The sequence below is a fragment of the Equus caballus genome, chromosome 8 (genome assembly GCF_041296265.1).
Source record: "Equus caballus isolate H_3958 breed thoroughbred chromosome 8, TB-T2T, whole genome shotgun sequence".
NCBI lineage: Eukaryota > Metazoa > Chordata > Mammalia > Perissodactyla > Equidae > Equus > Equus caballus.
In genome coordinates, this window is record NC_091691.1 from 47,107,215 (window position 1) to 47,123,954 (window position 16,740).

The 16,740-nt window shown below is 49.2% G+C and overlaps 1 protein-coding gene across 3 annotated transcripts in view; it reads right to left on the minus strand.

Annotated features, from left to right (window-relative positions):
- Positions 1-16,740, minus strand: part of CABLES1 (Cdk5 and Abl enzyme substrate 1) — a 106,275-nt gene that overhangs the window by 17,750 nt on the left and 71,785 nt on the right. For all 3 annotated transcript variants that reach the window (XM_014727759.3, XM_023647500.2, XM_070220726.1), the window contains 2 exons: positions 2,105-2,201; positions 707-863 (listed from right to left, as the gene is read on the minus strand). In XM_014727759.3, coding sequence (XP_014583245.2) covers positions 707-863; positions 2,105-2,201 — 254 coding nt within the window. The remainder of the gene's footprint in view (positions 1-706; positions 864-2,104; positions 2,202-16,740) is intronic.

Genomic DNA, 16,740 nt, shown 5'->3' on the forward strand with positions numbered 1-16,740 from the left:
GAAGCCCGTTTTTGGTGTGAGCGCTTCTGGGCAGGCTACTGTGTCCGTATGACACAAATCAGAGCGGGTGCCAATGCAAACAGCTGCAAGGGACCAGAAGCAGCCGGAACATTCGGCCAGTGCTTCTGAAGTCAGCCCCGGGACAGGCCTAAGGAACCTCACAGTCACCTGGAATTTCTGAGAGAGGAAGTAACACTGCTTCACAAACAGCTTTCTCCCTTGTGTCAGTTCGTACCAAGGTTTGCCCAGGCAAAGCTGGAGGCAGGCAAGTCTTCAGCAGCTGAGCAGGCCGCTCACTATGAAAATCACAGAGGAAGTTTTCACACCTCATCCTGCCTTTCTGACCCAATTAATTGAAGAAAAGCCAAATCTGAGTGCTACGAACATGTAGGCAAGAACCAGGCTGAGGTGAGGAGCTGAGCGACAGAGAGAAGCTGGGGAGTCCAGCCACGTCTGCATGGTACAGACAGCCTTGACATTTCTCCTTGTGGGAGCCTGGGGGCTGGCGACTGAAGCACCTCATTAGAGAGACCCCCTGTGGCCTGGTTGTGAGCCCGCACGGCCTGAATGGGGCTTGTCCAGAATTCACGTTGCCCGTGGGAAGAGCTCATGCTCTAGGGCCACCTGCCGTCCAGTCTGCACACAGGAAGACCCAGCCCACACCTCCTGCCACAGCCTCCCCGGACCCAGCCAGGCCCCAGCTTACCTGTGTCGAGGCTCCCCTGGGTGCTGCTTGCCCGGCCGATGGAGAGGCTGCGGTGGCTCAGGTTACGGAACTGGGAGAAGGAGGAAGTGGAGTCTATGGTGTTTCTCCGGGCTCCAAAAGCATTGGTGGGTAACAGAAATTGGGTGTAAGAAACAGTCTAAAAGGTGAAGACGAAAACAGCAAGTGAATATTCCCAGCCAGGGCTGGGTTGGCACTGTCACCAAGCTATGCTGCCACCCCAGGTTCAGGTCGACAGTCTCAGATCTGCAGTTCTCAAATCCAATGAGATGTGAAAAACGAAATTTATTGCGGCACTCAGCTGTGCCAAAACCTAACCTGAACTGACGTGAGGCTGTGCATAGTTTTAATTTATCCCACTTGGAGTGAATATTCATGTACATGGCAGAAACAATAGTGTGTTTGATAACGAGGTCCCAGCTCAGAAGCTGTTGGGGTGTCTGCAGTACAGAGGCACCAAGTGCAGAATTCCAGAACACGTCAGGCCCCAAGAGTCTCTGATAAGAGACTGTGGCTCCGATCCGTTCCTTTGGCAGATGCTATCTCTATGCTCATCTCCATTCCATCCTCCCTCATTCCTATGTGAACACTCAGGCTTGAGGAATGAAGACAGAACAAGTGTTCTTCTTTTCACCTGAGTGGGGAAATGCGGTTCACGGACCTCTACGTTGTGAGGTCAGAGCTGATGTCACAGTGGAGCACAGCAGTGACCAGCTATTCTCGGGGAAGGGAGGTGGTTTGCCACCCCTGCATCTTCACCTGCAAGTAAACAGCTCTGGGATGCTTTCCCAAACAGTCACTTGCATTCTCTGAGCATGTGCATTATCGTCTCCATAAACAGGTTTTGGGACAGTAGTTTATGAAGACTGTTTGGATGGAGCAAAAATAGGTCAAATTCATCTTTCAACTTTCACTCCTCCGACTTCAACCCAGTAGCTCACTGAATTGTGGATAAAGAGGAAAGTGACAGCCCTGCTGCCCGGTGGTCACTATCGACTGAGGGTCTCGTAGCCTCTCAGCACCATGGGAACCCAAAAAAACTTCCTAGTAGTGGGAATGCTGCTCGCATGTTCAAACCACGCGTCACCGTCCTGGAACACACACGCGTGTGTTTGTGCATGAGATACTGGCCAGTCCCGCCCATTCCGTTGTACACGGTGCAGGCAGAGAAAGAGGTGTGCTGCTATTCACTCCCTGGCTTGGTGGATTTCTGTCTGCACGCTGGGGGAACAGGGATGGGCTGGCATCACACACCCAGGAATGTGCCCCACACCTGCTTCCTCCACCACGAGCGAGGTTCGTGGTCTGTCACCCTGCCTCTGCTTCCTGACTGGTGCGGCACTGGCACAAACTCTCTGACTGGACGCCAGGCGGGCTTACCTTCCCGTCAGCTCCCAGCTCCACACCTTCAAGGCCAATGATCTCTTTCAAGCTCACGGCACCTGCTGATTGCCTCCCTCCATCCAACTTCAAATCCCTGGGGAGGACAAGCCAAAGAAAAAATGCTTTTGTTTGCACCCAAAAGGGACGTGATGATGTTTATTGCACGAGACACCACAGTCACACTAATGAAAACGACAAAGTGGGCCCTGGCCAACGGGACCTTCCTTTGTTCTTCCTTTGGGGCTTGTCAGCAACACTCTGCGGGCAGTTCCACCCACTCCGATAAACAAACTTCAACTGAACAGAAAGCCTGAAGATATGTCCCTTCCCACTCAGCAAGACCCCTCCACTCTTGGTCAGTAAACAGGAAGCCAGGGAGCATCCCCTGGGCGCGGTGGGACAATGGTTCTCTTAGGCTCTGGCTGCTGGTTTCTTTTTAAAGTGAGAGAGACCACCTCTCTTTGTCACCCCCTTTATCAGACGAGAGAAATTCTTGTCCTAAACAGTTCTCAGGTTTATTGCTGGTAATGAAAGAATTAATGCCACTAAATTACCCCAGCTATCTTACCAACCCACCTAGAAAATGAGCATCTTTCTATAGAGTAATAATCTCCAGTGTTAATAATAAGCATTTCTATAGCATTTCACAATTTACAAAGACTTCCATACATCATCTCTTTCATTCTTTCAGATGACCCTATCAGACAGGTATTGCTATTATTTTCCTATTTCACAGATGAGAAAAACAAGGCTCGGAGCAGGGAAATGGCTTGCTAAGGTCACCAGGATAGTAGGTCGTAGAGACTGGTTTTGCACCAGTGCTGTTTCTAGTACATCACACTGCCTCGGAGATGCAAGTCTGGCTGGCTGTGGCTATGCTCAGAGGTAAGTGCTCACATTTTCAAAGGACAGTCCTCCTCCTCAGAGTAGTTCTCAAACTTGCCTGCATATGAGAATCAGCTGGGGATCTCTGACAACCTACTGCTGTCTGGCTCCCACCCCTAGACACTCTGATTCAGTTGGTAATGAGTGTGAAACACTCCCCAGGTGAGTCTAAACTGCAGCCACATCTGGGAAGGACTATCTTCCACCTTCTCTCTACACACAGTGCTCGTTAGTCGAAGCCGGCTCAGGCCGACAGTATTCTTGCTGTGTGGCCCCGTGTTCAGCAGCTGTCTCCTATAACCTAAGCAAAATATGAAGGCAAGACTCTCTGGGCCAAAGGTAAAGGAATCAAGGAGAAAGAAAGAGAGCAAGGGAGCCAGGTGAGTGGGGAGAAGAGAGATGAGAAGCCCTGTGTCCTGTGGTGGAAAACAGGGATTCTCTGACTTTTTGGACCAATCATCCTCGTCTCTGGGTGTCCGTGGATGAACTGGCTCCCTAATCCTACCTATAATGTGGAGTGTGATTAATGACAGCTATCAAAAGAAGTACCAAAGACATGCACCCAGGAAGCAGCACATTTGTAAGGCAGTCTCCTGGGGAGGCAGTGGTGCTGCCATGGCCACGACTCTCTGGAGCCCTTTTGGAAATCAGCATTAAAGGCATGCAGAAAAAGGCAAATGACCAACTCATCCTGGTCTTCCAACTTTATATTTATATGTAAATTTTTTACGCTGAACAATATTACTTTAATCAGGGTCCCCCCAACTGGGGACCAGATATGACTGTAAATGACTTCAGGTAATTTCAAACATCAAACTCACCCCTTAAGGACAGTATAAAATAGGACAGCCACTCATAGAATTGTAAACACTTTGTTAGAATGTGCAAACCATCCCATTGAGAGCTCCAAAAATGTTCTTAGCAACAGAAGTCCTCTGGGGACGTGTCTGAGTTCTCCTGTGGTGCCTCCTCTGCTGGGGACCACATTCACTAAGGACTAGGAGGGTCCAGGATGATTTAAGTCACATCACTTTATAAACATGCCGTCCCAACAGAGAGATCTGCATTCCAGTTACTGAACTCAAATGCACAGTTGGAAGGACCAAGCAGGCTGGAGCAGAGCGGGGCTCAGCAAGGCCCCTAGAACCTCAGGATGGTACAAACCAGAGACCGCCCGCCTTGCTGCCCCGCCTCAGACATGAGCGTCCAGGGCGGCAATCAAAAGACTTCCTCAAGCAATTAAGGACAGAGCCGATGAATGCATCAGAGCACTAACAAAGGGAGATGCCTACGGAGCAAGAATCTGAACAAGGCAATGAGGCTAAAACGCTGCGTGGGTCAGGATGAGGGGCCCAACTGCGGAGGACCAGGCAGGGAGCTGGTACAAAGACAGCAGCGCCTAGAGTTTCATTAAAGGACCCCCGGCACATGCTTCCACGGACTTCTGGCTTGCCCAAAGCAAACCTGGCAAGCACAAGCCTCTGATTCCCAACTCCCACACAATCGTCTCCTTGTTTCCATTTTGCCAGACAATGTCATTCAGGGCTGAAATTAATATAAAAACAGGGAATGTCTTTATGCAGTGAGGAGTAATAAAATAGGCCCATATTAAGAGCGCTCCTGCGTGGAGAGCTGGCTGCAGGCAGGAACAGAGTCTCACCCCACGTTGTAGCCTGTCCACACAGCGTCTGATACATACAGATGCTTAAAGAACGGCTTACGGAGCTGAGGTCGTCCAGCTCGTTGCTGGCTCGTGGGTGCAGGTCCATAAAGACGATGTGGAATGTGGGTGTTTTTCCACTGTGCCCCTTTTCCCGTCTCTGTTTGCTCACAGGCTCACCGTTTCCCTGGGCAGCCCTGCCTTTGCCAGCCAGTCCCTGGCTGCTAAATGCACACATCCCAGTGCACAGAACCAAAGCAGCCAGCCCATTCCACATCCTCTTCTTGATGCCTCCTCCAAAGAAAAGGGAGCCACACACACTTTATGTGCTCACATGAAATCCAAGCCTCCTCTCCATAAGATAAGCTCTCAACCTATTTAAAGAAACAGGGGTTCTGAGACCCGCTGACCGCCCAAGAGCCTCAGAGACACTTTGGACCACACAGAGGAGAAAGAGCCACAGAGCTCCACCACATCCAACCAGAGGAACCAACTGTCAAGGACTACACTGTGCCGGTCTGCTTCCTGCCGCCGTCACTCTTCTGACTCTTCACTTGTATCATTCTACTTTCTGAACAGCTCAGGCCAAGCCGAGTAAGACAATAAGCTAGGAGAGTAGTGGGTCCACCCTCAACTGCTACTGGAAAAACACTGCTCATTACAGACCAGCGCTGTCCAGTGGAACTTCCTGCCATGATGGAAGCGTTCTCTCTCTGAGCTGTCCAATATGGGAGCCACTAGCCATAGGTGGCAACTGAGTGCTGGAAGTGTGCCAAGTGGACTGAGGAACTGGATTTTTTAAATAGCCGCATTTGGTGAGTGGCTACTGTATTGGACTAAGCAAGCCTTAGTGCTTACCCATGAGGACTCTGGCTACTGTTAATGTACAACTTCCTGTGGCAAGACAGTCATAAACAATATACTTAGTGACTTGGATTTCATTTCCCAGTTTTCTCCCCATTTTCTGCCCACTGCCTCAGGGGATGTTTGCATCCCAGGCCCCAGCTCACTAAAGAGACTATGTCAGGGCTCCCAGACAGGTGGGGAGAGGCAGGACCCTGTAGAAGGAGCAAGCACAGCAGGATTATCTTCAGTGGGGAGGGAAATGATGACTGTGGGGTCCACAACCAAAGAGGACCCATGCCCCGCACCCCATCAGCACCCTGGGAACAGCGCTCCCAGCCGCAAGAAAAATTCACATCCTACATGAGCACAGAGCAGCTTTTGCCTTGAAGGCCGTGGGGACAGGGACAATGGGCATTTCGGTGGTGCCAGAGCACCAACGAACAATGAACAGCATGTGCTCCCCAATCCAAGGCATTCAGGAGACTCCAGGCCCTCTGGACAATCCAGGGCGGGGGGGAGGAGGGGTGCCCAGTGACAATTAAGTTTGAATTTCCCTCCGGCCTTGTAGAAGGGGGGCTAATTGTTCATATTAAGTAGATTTTTTTAAAAAAGAAGAAATATTTCTTGCACACCAAAGCTGGTGCACTCATTCCTGCTCTGTTCGCACTTCAAAGACTTCACGGACATGGTAATAAATATCATAAAGCTCTAGAAAATTGACTGCTTTGTGGTGGCAGCTGAGGGCACACTTCCCTGTTTTTCTGCCTCAGATTAAGGGAGAGGTTGTCACTAACTTTGGGGCTGCCATTTGGTGGGACTGAAACAAGAGCATATGTGGGGGGCTGGCCCCGAGGCCGAGTGGTTAAGTTTGCGCTCTCTGCTGTGGTGGCCCAGGGTTTCGCCGGTTCAGATCCTAGGCGCAGACATGGCACCGCTCATGAAGTCATGCTGAGGTGGTGTTCCACATAGCACAACCAAAAGGATCTGCAACTAGAATATACAACTATCCACTGCGGGGCTTCGGGGAGAAGAAGAAGAAGAAGAAGAAAAGGAAGAAGATTGGCAACAGATGTTAGCTCAGGTGCTAATCTTTTAAAAAAAAAAGCATATGTGTACACACATTGCTTGCACAGTCAGACATCCATGGAAAATGGATCTCACCTAAGCTATTTCCCATAATGTCAGTTTCTTTTAACAGCTTTGAATTGGTATATATTAAGACTCTTGGGACCTGAAAAATATATCTTTCACCAAGAGGCTGACAAACTTCTCTAGCTATGACACTTCTCATAAGTGTCAGTGAAACCTTGCATTAACACGAGCCATATGAAATTGCTGTTATTGCCATTTTGTCCCATACAAGCAGCGATTTCACATCGTGCCACCTAATTTACAGATAAGGTAACTGCTCAGGTCTTAGTGTGAGTGTCAAACAAGCAAGAGACTCACGGCCCTGGATGCTGCACTGCTGTGGGAGCCCATGGGATGGGAGTCGCCCAGAGAAAGGGACTCTTGGTGTCCCTGGTTCACCGAACGGAAGCTTTAAAAGACTCCAGTGAAAAAGAATTAAGAAGTCCCAGTGGAGCAGTGATAAAATCTTGATGTTTTCTTTCTAAGATCATTATTCTGAACTCTCATTAAAATGGTGTATGAAAACAGAAATATCTGTTTGGCTCAAATGCCAGCATTAACCCTCCAGTACCAGGAGACTGAGCTGGATAACGTGGACCTGCAACTGAAAGAAATTAAAAGCAAACCGAAGTTGGACTTTTCAATTTCTTTGAAAAGCCTAGAAGATTATTTTTTCCCAGGTACATCTAGAGTTCAAATATTAAATTTATGTTCCACCTCCTTCTAAAAATAGGATGGAGGCAAGATCAAACACCACATGTGGATACTGTCCAATTTTGTGCGTCCAGGTTGAAACGCTGCAGGGTGGGCTGAGAGATGAGCTCGGTTAGTCAGGTAATAGGAAAGACCTCATTGGGGCAGATGCACTAACAGAACCACTGGTAAGGAACCAACGGACAGGGAACGGTCTGATTCCTTCTCTCCCAGTCCTGGGTGACGCTGCAGCTCAGACCTATTTAGCTACAAGAGCTGATTTCTCATTCTATTCAGGTGTCTTAACTGCTGCAGAGGCTGTAGGCAATATACTTTGAAAACCCAGCACAAAGATTTTTCTACACAGGCTGGCCGATGGGGATGGGGGGGGTGGGTGGGAAAAGACTTAACGGGGGACTGGCGAGGGGCTCGCAGAGGACTGGAGGGAGGGGATTAAGACAGGGGATGAAAATGCATTTGGGAGAGAGCCAAGGCGCAGTCATACCTTAGGCAAGGAGCAGAAACATAGGGTGGTTCTGTTTAGAGGTGTAAACCCATCCTTCATAGGACGGCACCACTATTCATTTAATGTAGCTCTCCTTGAAAGCCTGTAATTCGTGGCTGGAAACACCCTGGACCTCTGTCTTAGTTTTGGCTCCCACGGCATGAAGCAAATATACCTGATTTCACAGTTGTGGAGTCATGTGGTCAGAGCAGATGGCCAATCCAGATATCCTGGTGCCCAAAGGGGGTTACCTAGGTCACTATTACTACACAATGGGCAACTCCTCATTTCACCTAGTGTACAGGCAAAATGATCTTTCATTTCCTTTCCCGAAGTTCACTGAGCCATAATGTATGGAACTGATGGAATAAGATTCCCTATGAGATAACAAGTTCTAGCCAGGGCCCTTCCCTTAGGGAGCATATGATTAATGAACCAATATTTGTCTTAATAAAAAAGGTAAGGTTTAAATACTTAACACCTGGGAAATAGATGGAAACCGTGTGTGTGTGATCAACTGACGAGTTTCCAGGGCTTTCTGCTTCTAAGATGGGGATGGGCTGATTTCCATCCTGGATCATTTCTCTAATGTGCTCTAAACTCAAAACCGTGGAATGCCAGCTGGGAGCTCCACTGGGCACTTGCTCTTTAAAGGACAAGAATAGGTTGAACACTTTGGTGTGTAAATAATTTAAAAGCCAATTAAATATTAACAGGATTTCCAAATGCTTCAAAAAAAAAAAAAAAGAGATTTGCTGCTCAGAAAGTAAAGCTTAAAAGCAGGATTAGGAAAGGAAATACCATTTATGAGCTCATTTTAATTAAGAGATCCACACCCACTGGAACTCAACGACACAGGCATTTACCATAGTTTAAGAAGGCCTATTTGTGGCCTCTTCAGATACAGTTCAGCTGCCATCTTGGATTGGGTCTGCTTACTCCTATCTGAGCAGAACATTATACCACCACAGTTCACAGTCAATGGAACAAGGCCCAGGGCTGACAGGAAAGAGTGAAATCAAAGCAGCTTTTAGTCTAGAAGTCCTGTCCCCCTCACACTCGGCACTTCTTCGATAAGCCATCCCCCCAAGGGTAACTGGCAGAAAATGAAGGGGCCTTAATGTAGCTTACACCAAAATCTTTGTCTAAAGGCAGCTCCTATAAACAGTCGGATAATGGCATGATTCATCCATGAGATCATTCCAGAATCTGTCTCTGTGTGGGAATATGCTTGGTGTGAGGAAAGAAATACAATTTGTGAATGCGTAATTTTCCACAACGAAAAGAGACGTTTTTGGGGAGAGTGGGTAGAGAGGAAGTGGGGATTGGCCCAGAGCCAGGCAGGGAGCATTTAGGCTCAGAGGCCCTCCCCTCTCTAAGAATAGAAGAAGCTGTTCTGTGTCGCAAAACGATCAACTCTCAGGAAGTGGACCCAAGAGGATGACCTCATTTGAAATGCCCCAGTGCCAAAAGCTAAGGACATACACTCTGCATGGAAGTTGCTAATTGAAGTCACACCCCCAGGAATACCTTGTGCTCCACGGGGAAGCCATTTTCTTCAGCATGTGGCCTCCGATACACGTGTAGTAAACTAACCCAGCGACTGTCATTCAATCAGGAATGGTTATATGAAGGGGTCTGCACCTACACACACATCACAGAACCTGGTTTTTGCTGGAATCACTAGCTTGGTTATTTTATATAGTTGCCAATCACAAGTTAGCTGGGTTCATCCCTACTTCCTTTTGATCAGATCCATGTATACAGAACTATCTACTGATGTCCGTTATGTTTCAAGAAATAAAGGGCATCTGGGTACTCGTGTCAGTCCCCTTATGCATAGGGACAGCCCTGGGACTGGCCCTCAGTCCAATGCCTGCAGTCTCTCACTCACCAGTGGCTTGTTTTCCAAAAGCTTCTGAGTTGGCCCTCTAGAACTTGGACTGCATTTTCCCACTGACACGATGTTGTAAATGGAGATTAGCCCACATAACGCCCTTTTACCCTATAATGTCACCGAACTAGCTGGACAGTACCAGCAAGAGCTGTGGTTGTAGGAGCAACTGATCAGAGGGAGAAAGAGGGCAAAGAGAGAGGAGAAAGCCGAGTCTCTTTCAGGGTTTCCTGGTTTGGGGCTGACCCTCAGCAACATTTTGAAGGAGGTCAGGTTTGCGCTATTTCCTCCTCCCTCTCTGACCCTCCTTCTCCTTCTCAGGACTCCAGAATCCTTTCTCCTAAGCTGTTCCTGTTTTTCACAATTTTTCCCTCTCTCTAATTCTGAACCCATAGATTCCTCTGCAGCTCCCAGATTTTCTACTCCTGGGCCCATGGTGATGGCACAGCAGCCCAGAGGACAGGGTGGGGGCTGAGGAGCAGGAGGAGGGCGTGGTCTTAGGCAGAGGTGTGGATGAGCTGTTTATCAAGTGCTGCCTGCCTCCTCAGAAAGTCAAGAATCTTGCTTGCAACTCATTTTACAAGCGGAGGGTCACCAAGCCAAACCACAAATCCAGGCTAGGAAAGAGAAGGCAGTGACTAATGTGGATAAAAGGCAAAAAGGCTCAGCCTGGCCTTGGCAACTGTTGGTTGAGAAGAGGAGCTGGTTCAAGGACTCTTCCCAGAAAACGGTATAATTTACAAGCTTAACATAAGAAGAGTGTTTACAGCTACGGCAAGGTCTGATGTCGCGGTTACAGTGAAAAGACAGGCAGCATCTGTTCCTTTTCTCAGGGACCAGCTTCCAACGGCTGGTTTTGAAAGGTGGGATGTGGCAGAGCTCCGTCCCACCGGCAAGAAAGAAAGAACAAAACAAGCATCCCGTCACAGTCCATCCAAGCAAGCGCACTAGGAGAAAAAAGACTGGAAGGAAGCAGACCAAAATGTTAATGACGGCTTTGTTTAGGAGGTGAGGCTGAGCAATTTTTATTTTCCTTTTATTTTTACGTACTTTCCAGATTTTTTTATTTTTATTTTTTTAACTTTTTATTGAGATTATGATAGTTTACAACCTTGTGAAATTTCAGTTGTACACTATTGTCTGTCAGTCGTGTCATAGGTGCACCCCTTCACCCTTTGTGCCCACCCCCAACCCCCCTTGCCCCTGGTAACCACTAATCTGTTCTCTTTGTCTACATTTTTAACTTCCACATATGAGGGGAGTCATACAGAGACTGTCTTTCTCTATCTTTCCAGATGTTTTTTTAATAAGCATGTACCAGAGAAAAACAATTTAAAGACCAAATAAAAGCAGATCTGAGGATGAATCCCTGGATTTTGTAGAAACCCAAAGCTGGCTAAACTCATTGTGACCCGGACTGAGATCTGTGGAGTTGCGGCAGACCTAGAGGGAGCAAAGAAATAGCTCCGTGACTGGACAAAACGTTCCCAAAACGAAAAATTTAATGAGAATCTCCTGCAGCCTGGCAGGGGGCTCAAAAAAATTTCCTATGGAATGTTTCATTTAACACTCTCAAAACTCCCTGAGGTTGACATTCTAGCCAATTTTACAGATGAGTAAGCCTGGGACCATCAAGACTGGTTACCTTGCTGGGACTGAGGATTCTGCCTGCCCACCAGCTCTCTCCCATGCGCCCTACTGCCCCAGGGCTTCAGATGCCCATGGGCACCGACGGCAGCAATGGATAAGGATGGTCTTCCTACTGGGGCCACGAGGGACTGAGCAGAGACGAGTGGGCTTCTAGGCCCCACTCCCACTTTTCTGGAATAAATCTGTGGTTAGCTTTTTTATGTACCGGCATTCTATGTAAACCTGTGTTGGAAGAATGGTTTCTTCAGCTAAAAAAGAACTCTGAAGACCACATGACTAGACAGTCTCTAAGTTCCTCTAGCTCTAAAGTCTACCTTTGGAGCTGAGGAGCGCCCCATCACTGAACCCATGTGACCTGGTGAATCTTCCAAGTCAGATCTCCTTTAATGCATCAGCTGCGGGACACCCTAAGGAGAAGTGGCAATGCCCTTACGTCTAGGAAAGGCTTCCATGTCCTCAGAAGAGATGTTTGCTCATCGAGCTCAGCCTCTAGGCCAGCTGTTATGAAAATACAACCCATCCTGGGAACGATTAGTGGGGCTTGGGGCTTAGCTGCTGTGTTATTTGAAAGGAGTGAGCACACCCTGTAGCCAGTCTGCAGTCTAAGCATGCCAGTAAATCCCAGCATCTTCCCAGCATGTGCACCTGATTAGAGAGGGCCATGCGGGGCACAGAGAGGCTGGGCAGCAAGGGCCAGGCTGTGCGCATGTGCGTGCAGGTGGGTGGCGATAAGGTGGACTAAGGCAGGGACTTCAATTCACCCCAGACATGGGGAGGGGCTCCAGTGACAAGATAAGGCTCCCCCAGGACTGAGCTGGGAAAAGTGTCCTCTTCCAACTCTATCCTGGATTCACTCCAGAGACGTTCCCTGCTTGAAGCAAAAGCAGCGGACATGAAAGGAAAACTACATGTTGATCTGCTCATAATGGGGTTGGGTGTTATTCACATTTTGATCACATCACACCGGCCTGGCGCCATTCCGGCAACCTGAGTTGATCAAGGCCACTGAAAGCCAGGCAACTCCGAAGGAGCCTGGGCAGAGACTGCAGAACCAGGTGTGACCTCAGCGAAGGGCCCTTGGCATTCTCGGGGTTAACATTCAGGGTGTTAGTGTCTGTGACGACTCGGAAAGAGCACAGCATGTGCTGGTGAGGCCAAATGAGGGCTGCCCAGACTGTGCAGCTGACGTGGGCAGACACTGCCTGGGCAGGTCGGGTCTAGGGACCTGGATGGGGCTTAGCACCTGCATCTGGCTGCACCTTGACACCCTCCTATCACTGCAGGCTTAGCAACTTTCATTGTGAGTGTGACCGAGTTACTCACAGAAAAGCAGTGCCCCAAGGTCCATGTCACCTCATCCTTGTTAGCACCTTCTGGGCCCTTCCTTCTGACAGTCCGTCCAGCACCGCCATTTCTATGGACATGCTCACAGGGACGAGGGGCCAGGCTGAGGGCTCCTGAGAAACAGCACCTGCTCCCACTGAGGCAGGGCAGCCACCATTGTTGGGGCAGTGACACAGTCACAAAAGTAGCCCTTCTCAAAAGCCTGGAGGCACAGTCCTCAGAAACACCGCCTCTACTCATCCATTCAATCAATATAAGAAGAGTGCCTACTGTGCAGTGCGAGCGATGGCTCGAGATCTGAGACACGACCTACACCCTCTAAGAGGGTGAGGACAAGTTACAAGGAGGTTAACAGACATGTGTAAGTGCTCTGACAGGCCTGAGTAAAGGGCAGCAGAGAGCAGGAGCAACTCTTAGCGGGGCCTTGGGTGGGGCATCAGGACTGGGCGGGGTGCCGGAGAAGGCTGCCTGGAGGAGAGGCCAGAGTCCAGCCCAGGGCGGGCAGGCTGCAGGGTGGGGGTGCTGCTTGTGGCTGAGCTCAGCTGGGGGCCTGACTGAACTCAGAGCCCCAAGGTTTGGATACCATGGAGTCTGATTAGAAAGCATCTTCCCCCAGGGAAGCATGTTTGGGGGAGGGAGGGGACCCTCTGAGCTTCTACGGACCCTCGCTTCCCTGAGGGCTCCCTCTTGAAGCTGATGCTGGGTTGGGGGTAGAGTCCTCTGGTGGCCTCCCAGGTTGGGGACAGGTTGATTCTTCAGCGAACCAGTGTGGCAGAGACCACAGACTGGCTCACAATACCCAGGACGGCCAACAACTACAGTTCCCAAACTCCCACAGGTGGCCTAGGTTCCACACAGCAGAAGCCCTCATGTGAAACGTGGAGGCAGAGGTAACAAACGGGGGAGATCAGAATTTCTGGCAGCTGTAGGGTGGAAGCATCAGCAGCGGCGTTTCCATGGGAGAAGCCCCAGGGGGTGGCTGTATGTCTGTCCTGGCTGCACTGCCTCCTACTCAACTGTTCCTGGGTATCTATACTTGTTGCTCTGTCTTTCCTGGACATTCTGTGAACTATCCAAACTCCACTGTCCCCCACCCCACCCGTCAGTGAAGATCCTGCTGTCTGAGCGTATCCCACCCTTCTGTGCCCATCAGAGCCACTGTGGGTTCATGCAGCAGGCCAGACTCTGAATTCCTAAAGTGAAGGAACAGCAACAAAGGACGGTTATTAGAAGCACCTCATTTTATCTAACAGATGATTTCCTGAAGCGTTGCACATGAGCAAAGTCTGTAAATCAAACACTATTTTAAGAAATAAAATAACGCTTACTAAGAAAGCAAGCAAGCAAGCAAGCTCATTATTTAAAAAGCCCTGTCACCAATCCTCTTGTAAAGTGAAGACATGTTTGGCGCTGTGAATAACGATCCTCCAATGTAATTGCGTGTCACACTTTCTTAAAGAGAAGCATTTTTCATGTAGAGTATAAAGACAGGAGGAAGACCCTTACCAGTCCCTAAACTGCTTCCTGGCGGTGCTTGTGGGGTGACCTGGGCGTAGCTGTGAAGGTGTGTGGAGACGCGAGCCAGCAGCACTTCAGGGTCAAGAACCAGTGATGTCTGCACGCAGCCAGGTGTCTGCACCGTATCGACACCTGGAGAAGGTGACCATCTCCCCACACCTTCCTATTCCATAGTCAACCAATACCCAGATGGGAGAACTAGATAGTTTTTCACCCAAGACTCCGCCCAAAGATGCCTGTAGTTGTCCTTGAGGAGCTGAGGCTGCAGTGTAAACTGAAACCTCAAAGCCTTTGGAAGGTCACCACCCAGCAGTGTGGCCCCTCCCCAGGAGGCGGCTTTCCTGTGGCACACACATGGAGGTCCACCTTCACCCAGATACACACCCGTCAGCCCGTGCCACCCACTTCTTGCTGGTCTTGAGCCAGCAAGTCCAGCCCCAAAGCAAGGATGGTGAAGGGAGCATCAGCACTTCAGGGACTGGCCCTGTGAGGCTGGCCCCCAAAGGAGAACCCACGGAGCCTGCAGCCTGCCTGCCTCGTCTCCGATCTCAGCCTCCACATCCGTGAAATGACCATCGTGGAACCTACCTTACGAGGCTGTTGAGGAGAGTAAATGAGCAAACTGAGAACAGCGCCTGGTGCCGTAAGCACCACTGATGTCCCAGCCTAAGTTATTGCCTCTATTGATTATGTTTACACAAATGTCTGACTATACCATCAACTGGTCCTAAGGAAATGTGCTGTTTTCTCAAACACCTTTTTACCTATAAATCCAGGCAGGGAAGAACAGTGGAGGCCCACAGCAGTTGTGAAATAACCAGGGCAGTCAGCTTCACGCAGAAGCTCTAGAAACCACTTTGTAATTAACCCTACTGTCAGCCTAGACATATAAATCTGGTGGCATGCAAAGACCCCAAACATTTCATACTGTTTGCAGCCCCAGATTGATTAAGCCCCATCCTTGTAGCCCACACCAGCAAACAATGTGCCAAATAAAACTACAAAATGTCACCAGATTTACATATTTAAAAAAAACTCAAAAATTTAAAAACTGGACAGAGAATAATTATGTCGATATGAGCTCTCGAGGCAGCAGATCATTGGTGGATGGGAGTGTGAACAGCATGTCCCATTCATAAACTCCTTATTCAAGAAGACGTGTGGCTTCCACATTAACGAAGTTAACAGAGATGAGAACACAGAGGCTAGCTATCTGAGCTTGTGGGATCCTTGGAAGAGTGCAGTCAACCCCCGCATTGTACAAACGAGGGGACTGACACTGGAAAGGCTGAGCAATGGACCTGTGACAGTGACATCCAGGACCTGGTCTCCCCACATAGCTCATTGTCTGCACCCCTCTCCCTTCCCTTCACTACACAGGCCTGCACCCTGGGGTGCTGGTTGGCAATGGGATTCCAGAGTGGATGCTGCTGTGTCGAGTTCTCAGCACGTCAGGCATTACAGATTCTGCATGGACGTTCCCAATGGGCCAGATCATCTTCTGACATCCTCAGAAGTCACTGCTGAGGCTGGAATATCCTTCTCCACTTCTCTAAGACCTCACACGTCTATGTCTAGCTGAAAAGCCACCTTCTCTGGGAGCACTCCCCGATCGCTTCATCTGAATTCACTCAACTCCTCCCTCTGTGCTCCAGCCACACACTACCTAGAACTCACTTAATTGTTTGCTCTTCTGTTTGATGGTTAGTTTGTTTACTTACTTGTTTCTGTCTCCTAACATTAGAGGATAATGAGGAAAGAGACATTTCTTGTTTACCTCTGTATCCCTAACCGCCTGGAACAGCTCTTGGCACAAGTAGGTTCAACAGATTTTGTGGAGTGAATGAACGAACTCCACTGTGCAGTGGTTGCACCTGAATTTCTGCATAGGAGGTGGGCAGCGACAGTGATGCACTTGGAGGGATGGGTGGGGATAAAGAGACTTTACCTAACAGACCCTCAGCTTAGACCGAAGACTGTAGATTTATTGTAAATGTGGACGTTGATAAAGATTTGGGGGCAGGTACCCTCCAGCGCCTCTCTGGGGCTCCCCAGTCATCTTGGTTTGGTTGTTCACATGTCTGGCTTCCTTCCTTGATGATAAGCTCCTGGAGAGCGGGTCTGACTCCTCCCTGCACCCTCCCAGCTTCCATTAGGGCCTCATGTTCACTGCGGCCAGAAGAAATGACTTGAATGACAAATAAATTAATACATGAGTAAACGAACGAATGAATGGATGATAAAACTTCTCCTAAGACTGGCCTGTCTGCTTTGGTCAACTGATGTCAGGAGCCAAAATAAGCGTTCAGTTCAGTTTAAAACCAAGAACAGAGCTTTGGGGTCAGGGTGGGAGGGAGGATAAGCCAAGATGTGAGAGCCGGACTTGGGAAGCTCCAGTGCAGCATGAGAAGCCAGAAAACAAAACCGGAAAGAGATAAGGCTGTCCTGATACGAGGCTTTCCCCGCAAAGGGGCTTCCAGTACACAGTGGATAAACTTCTGAGTTTC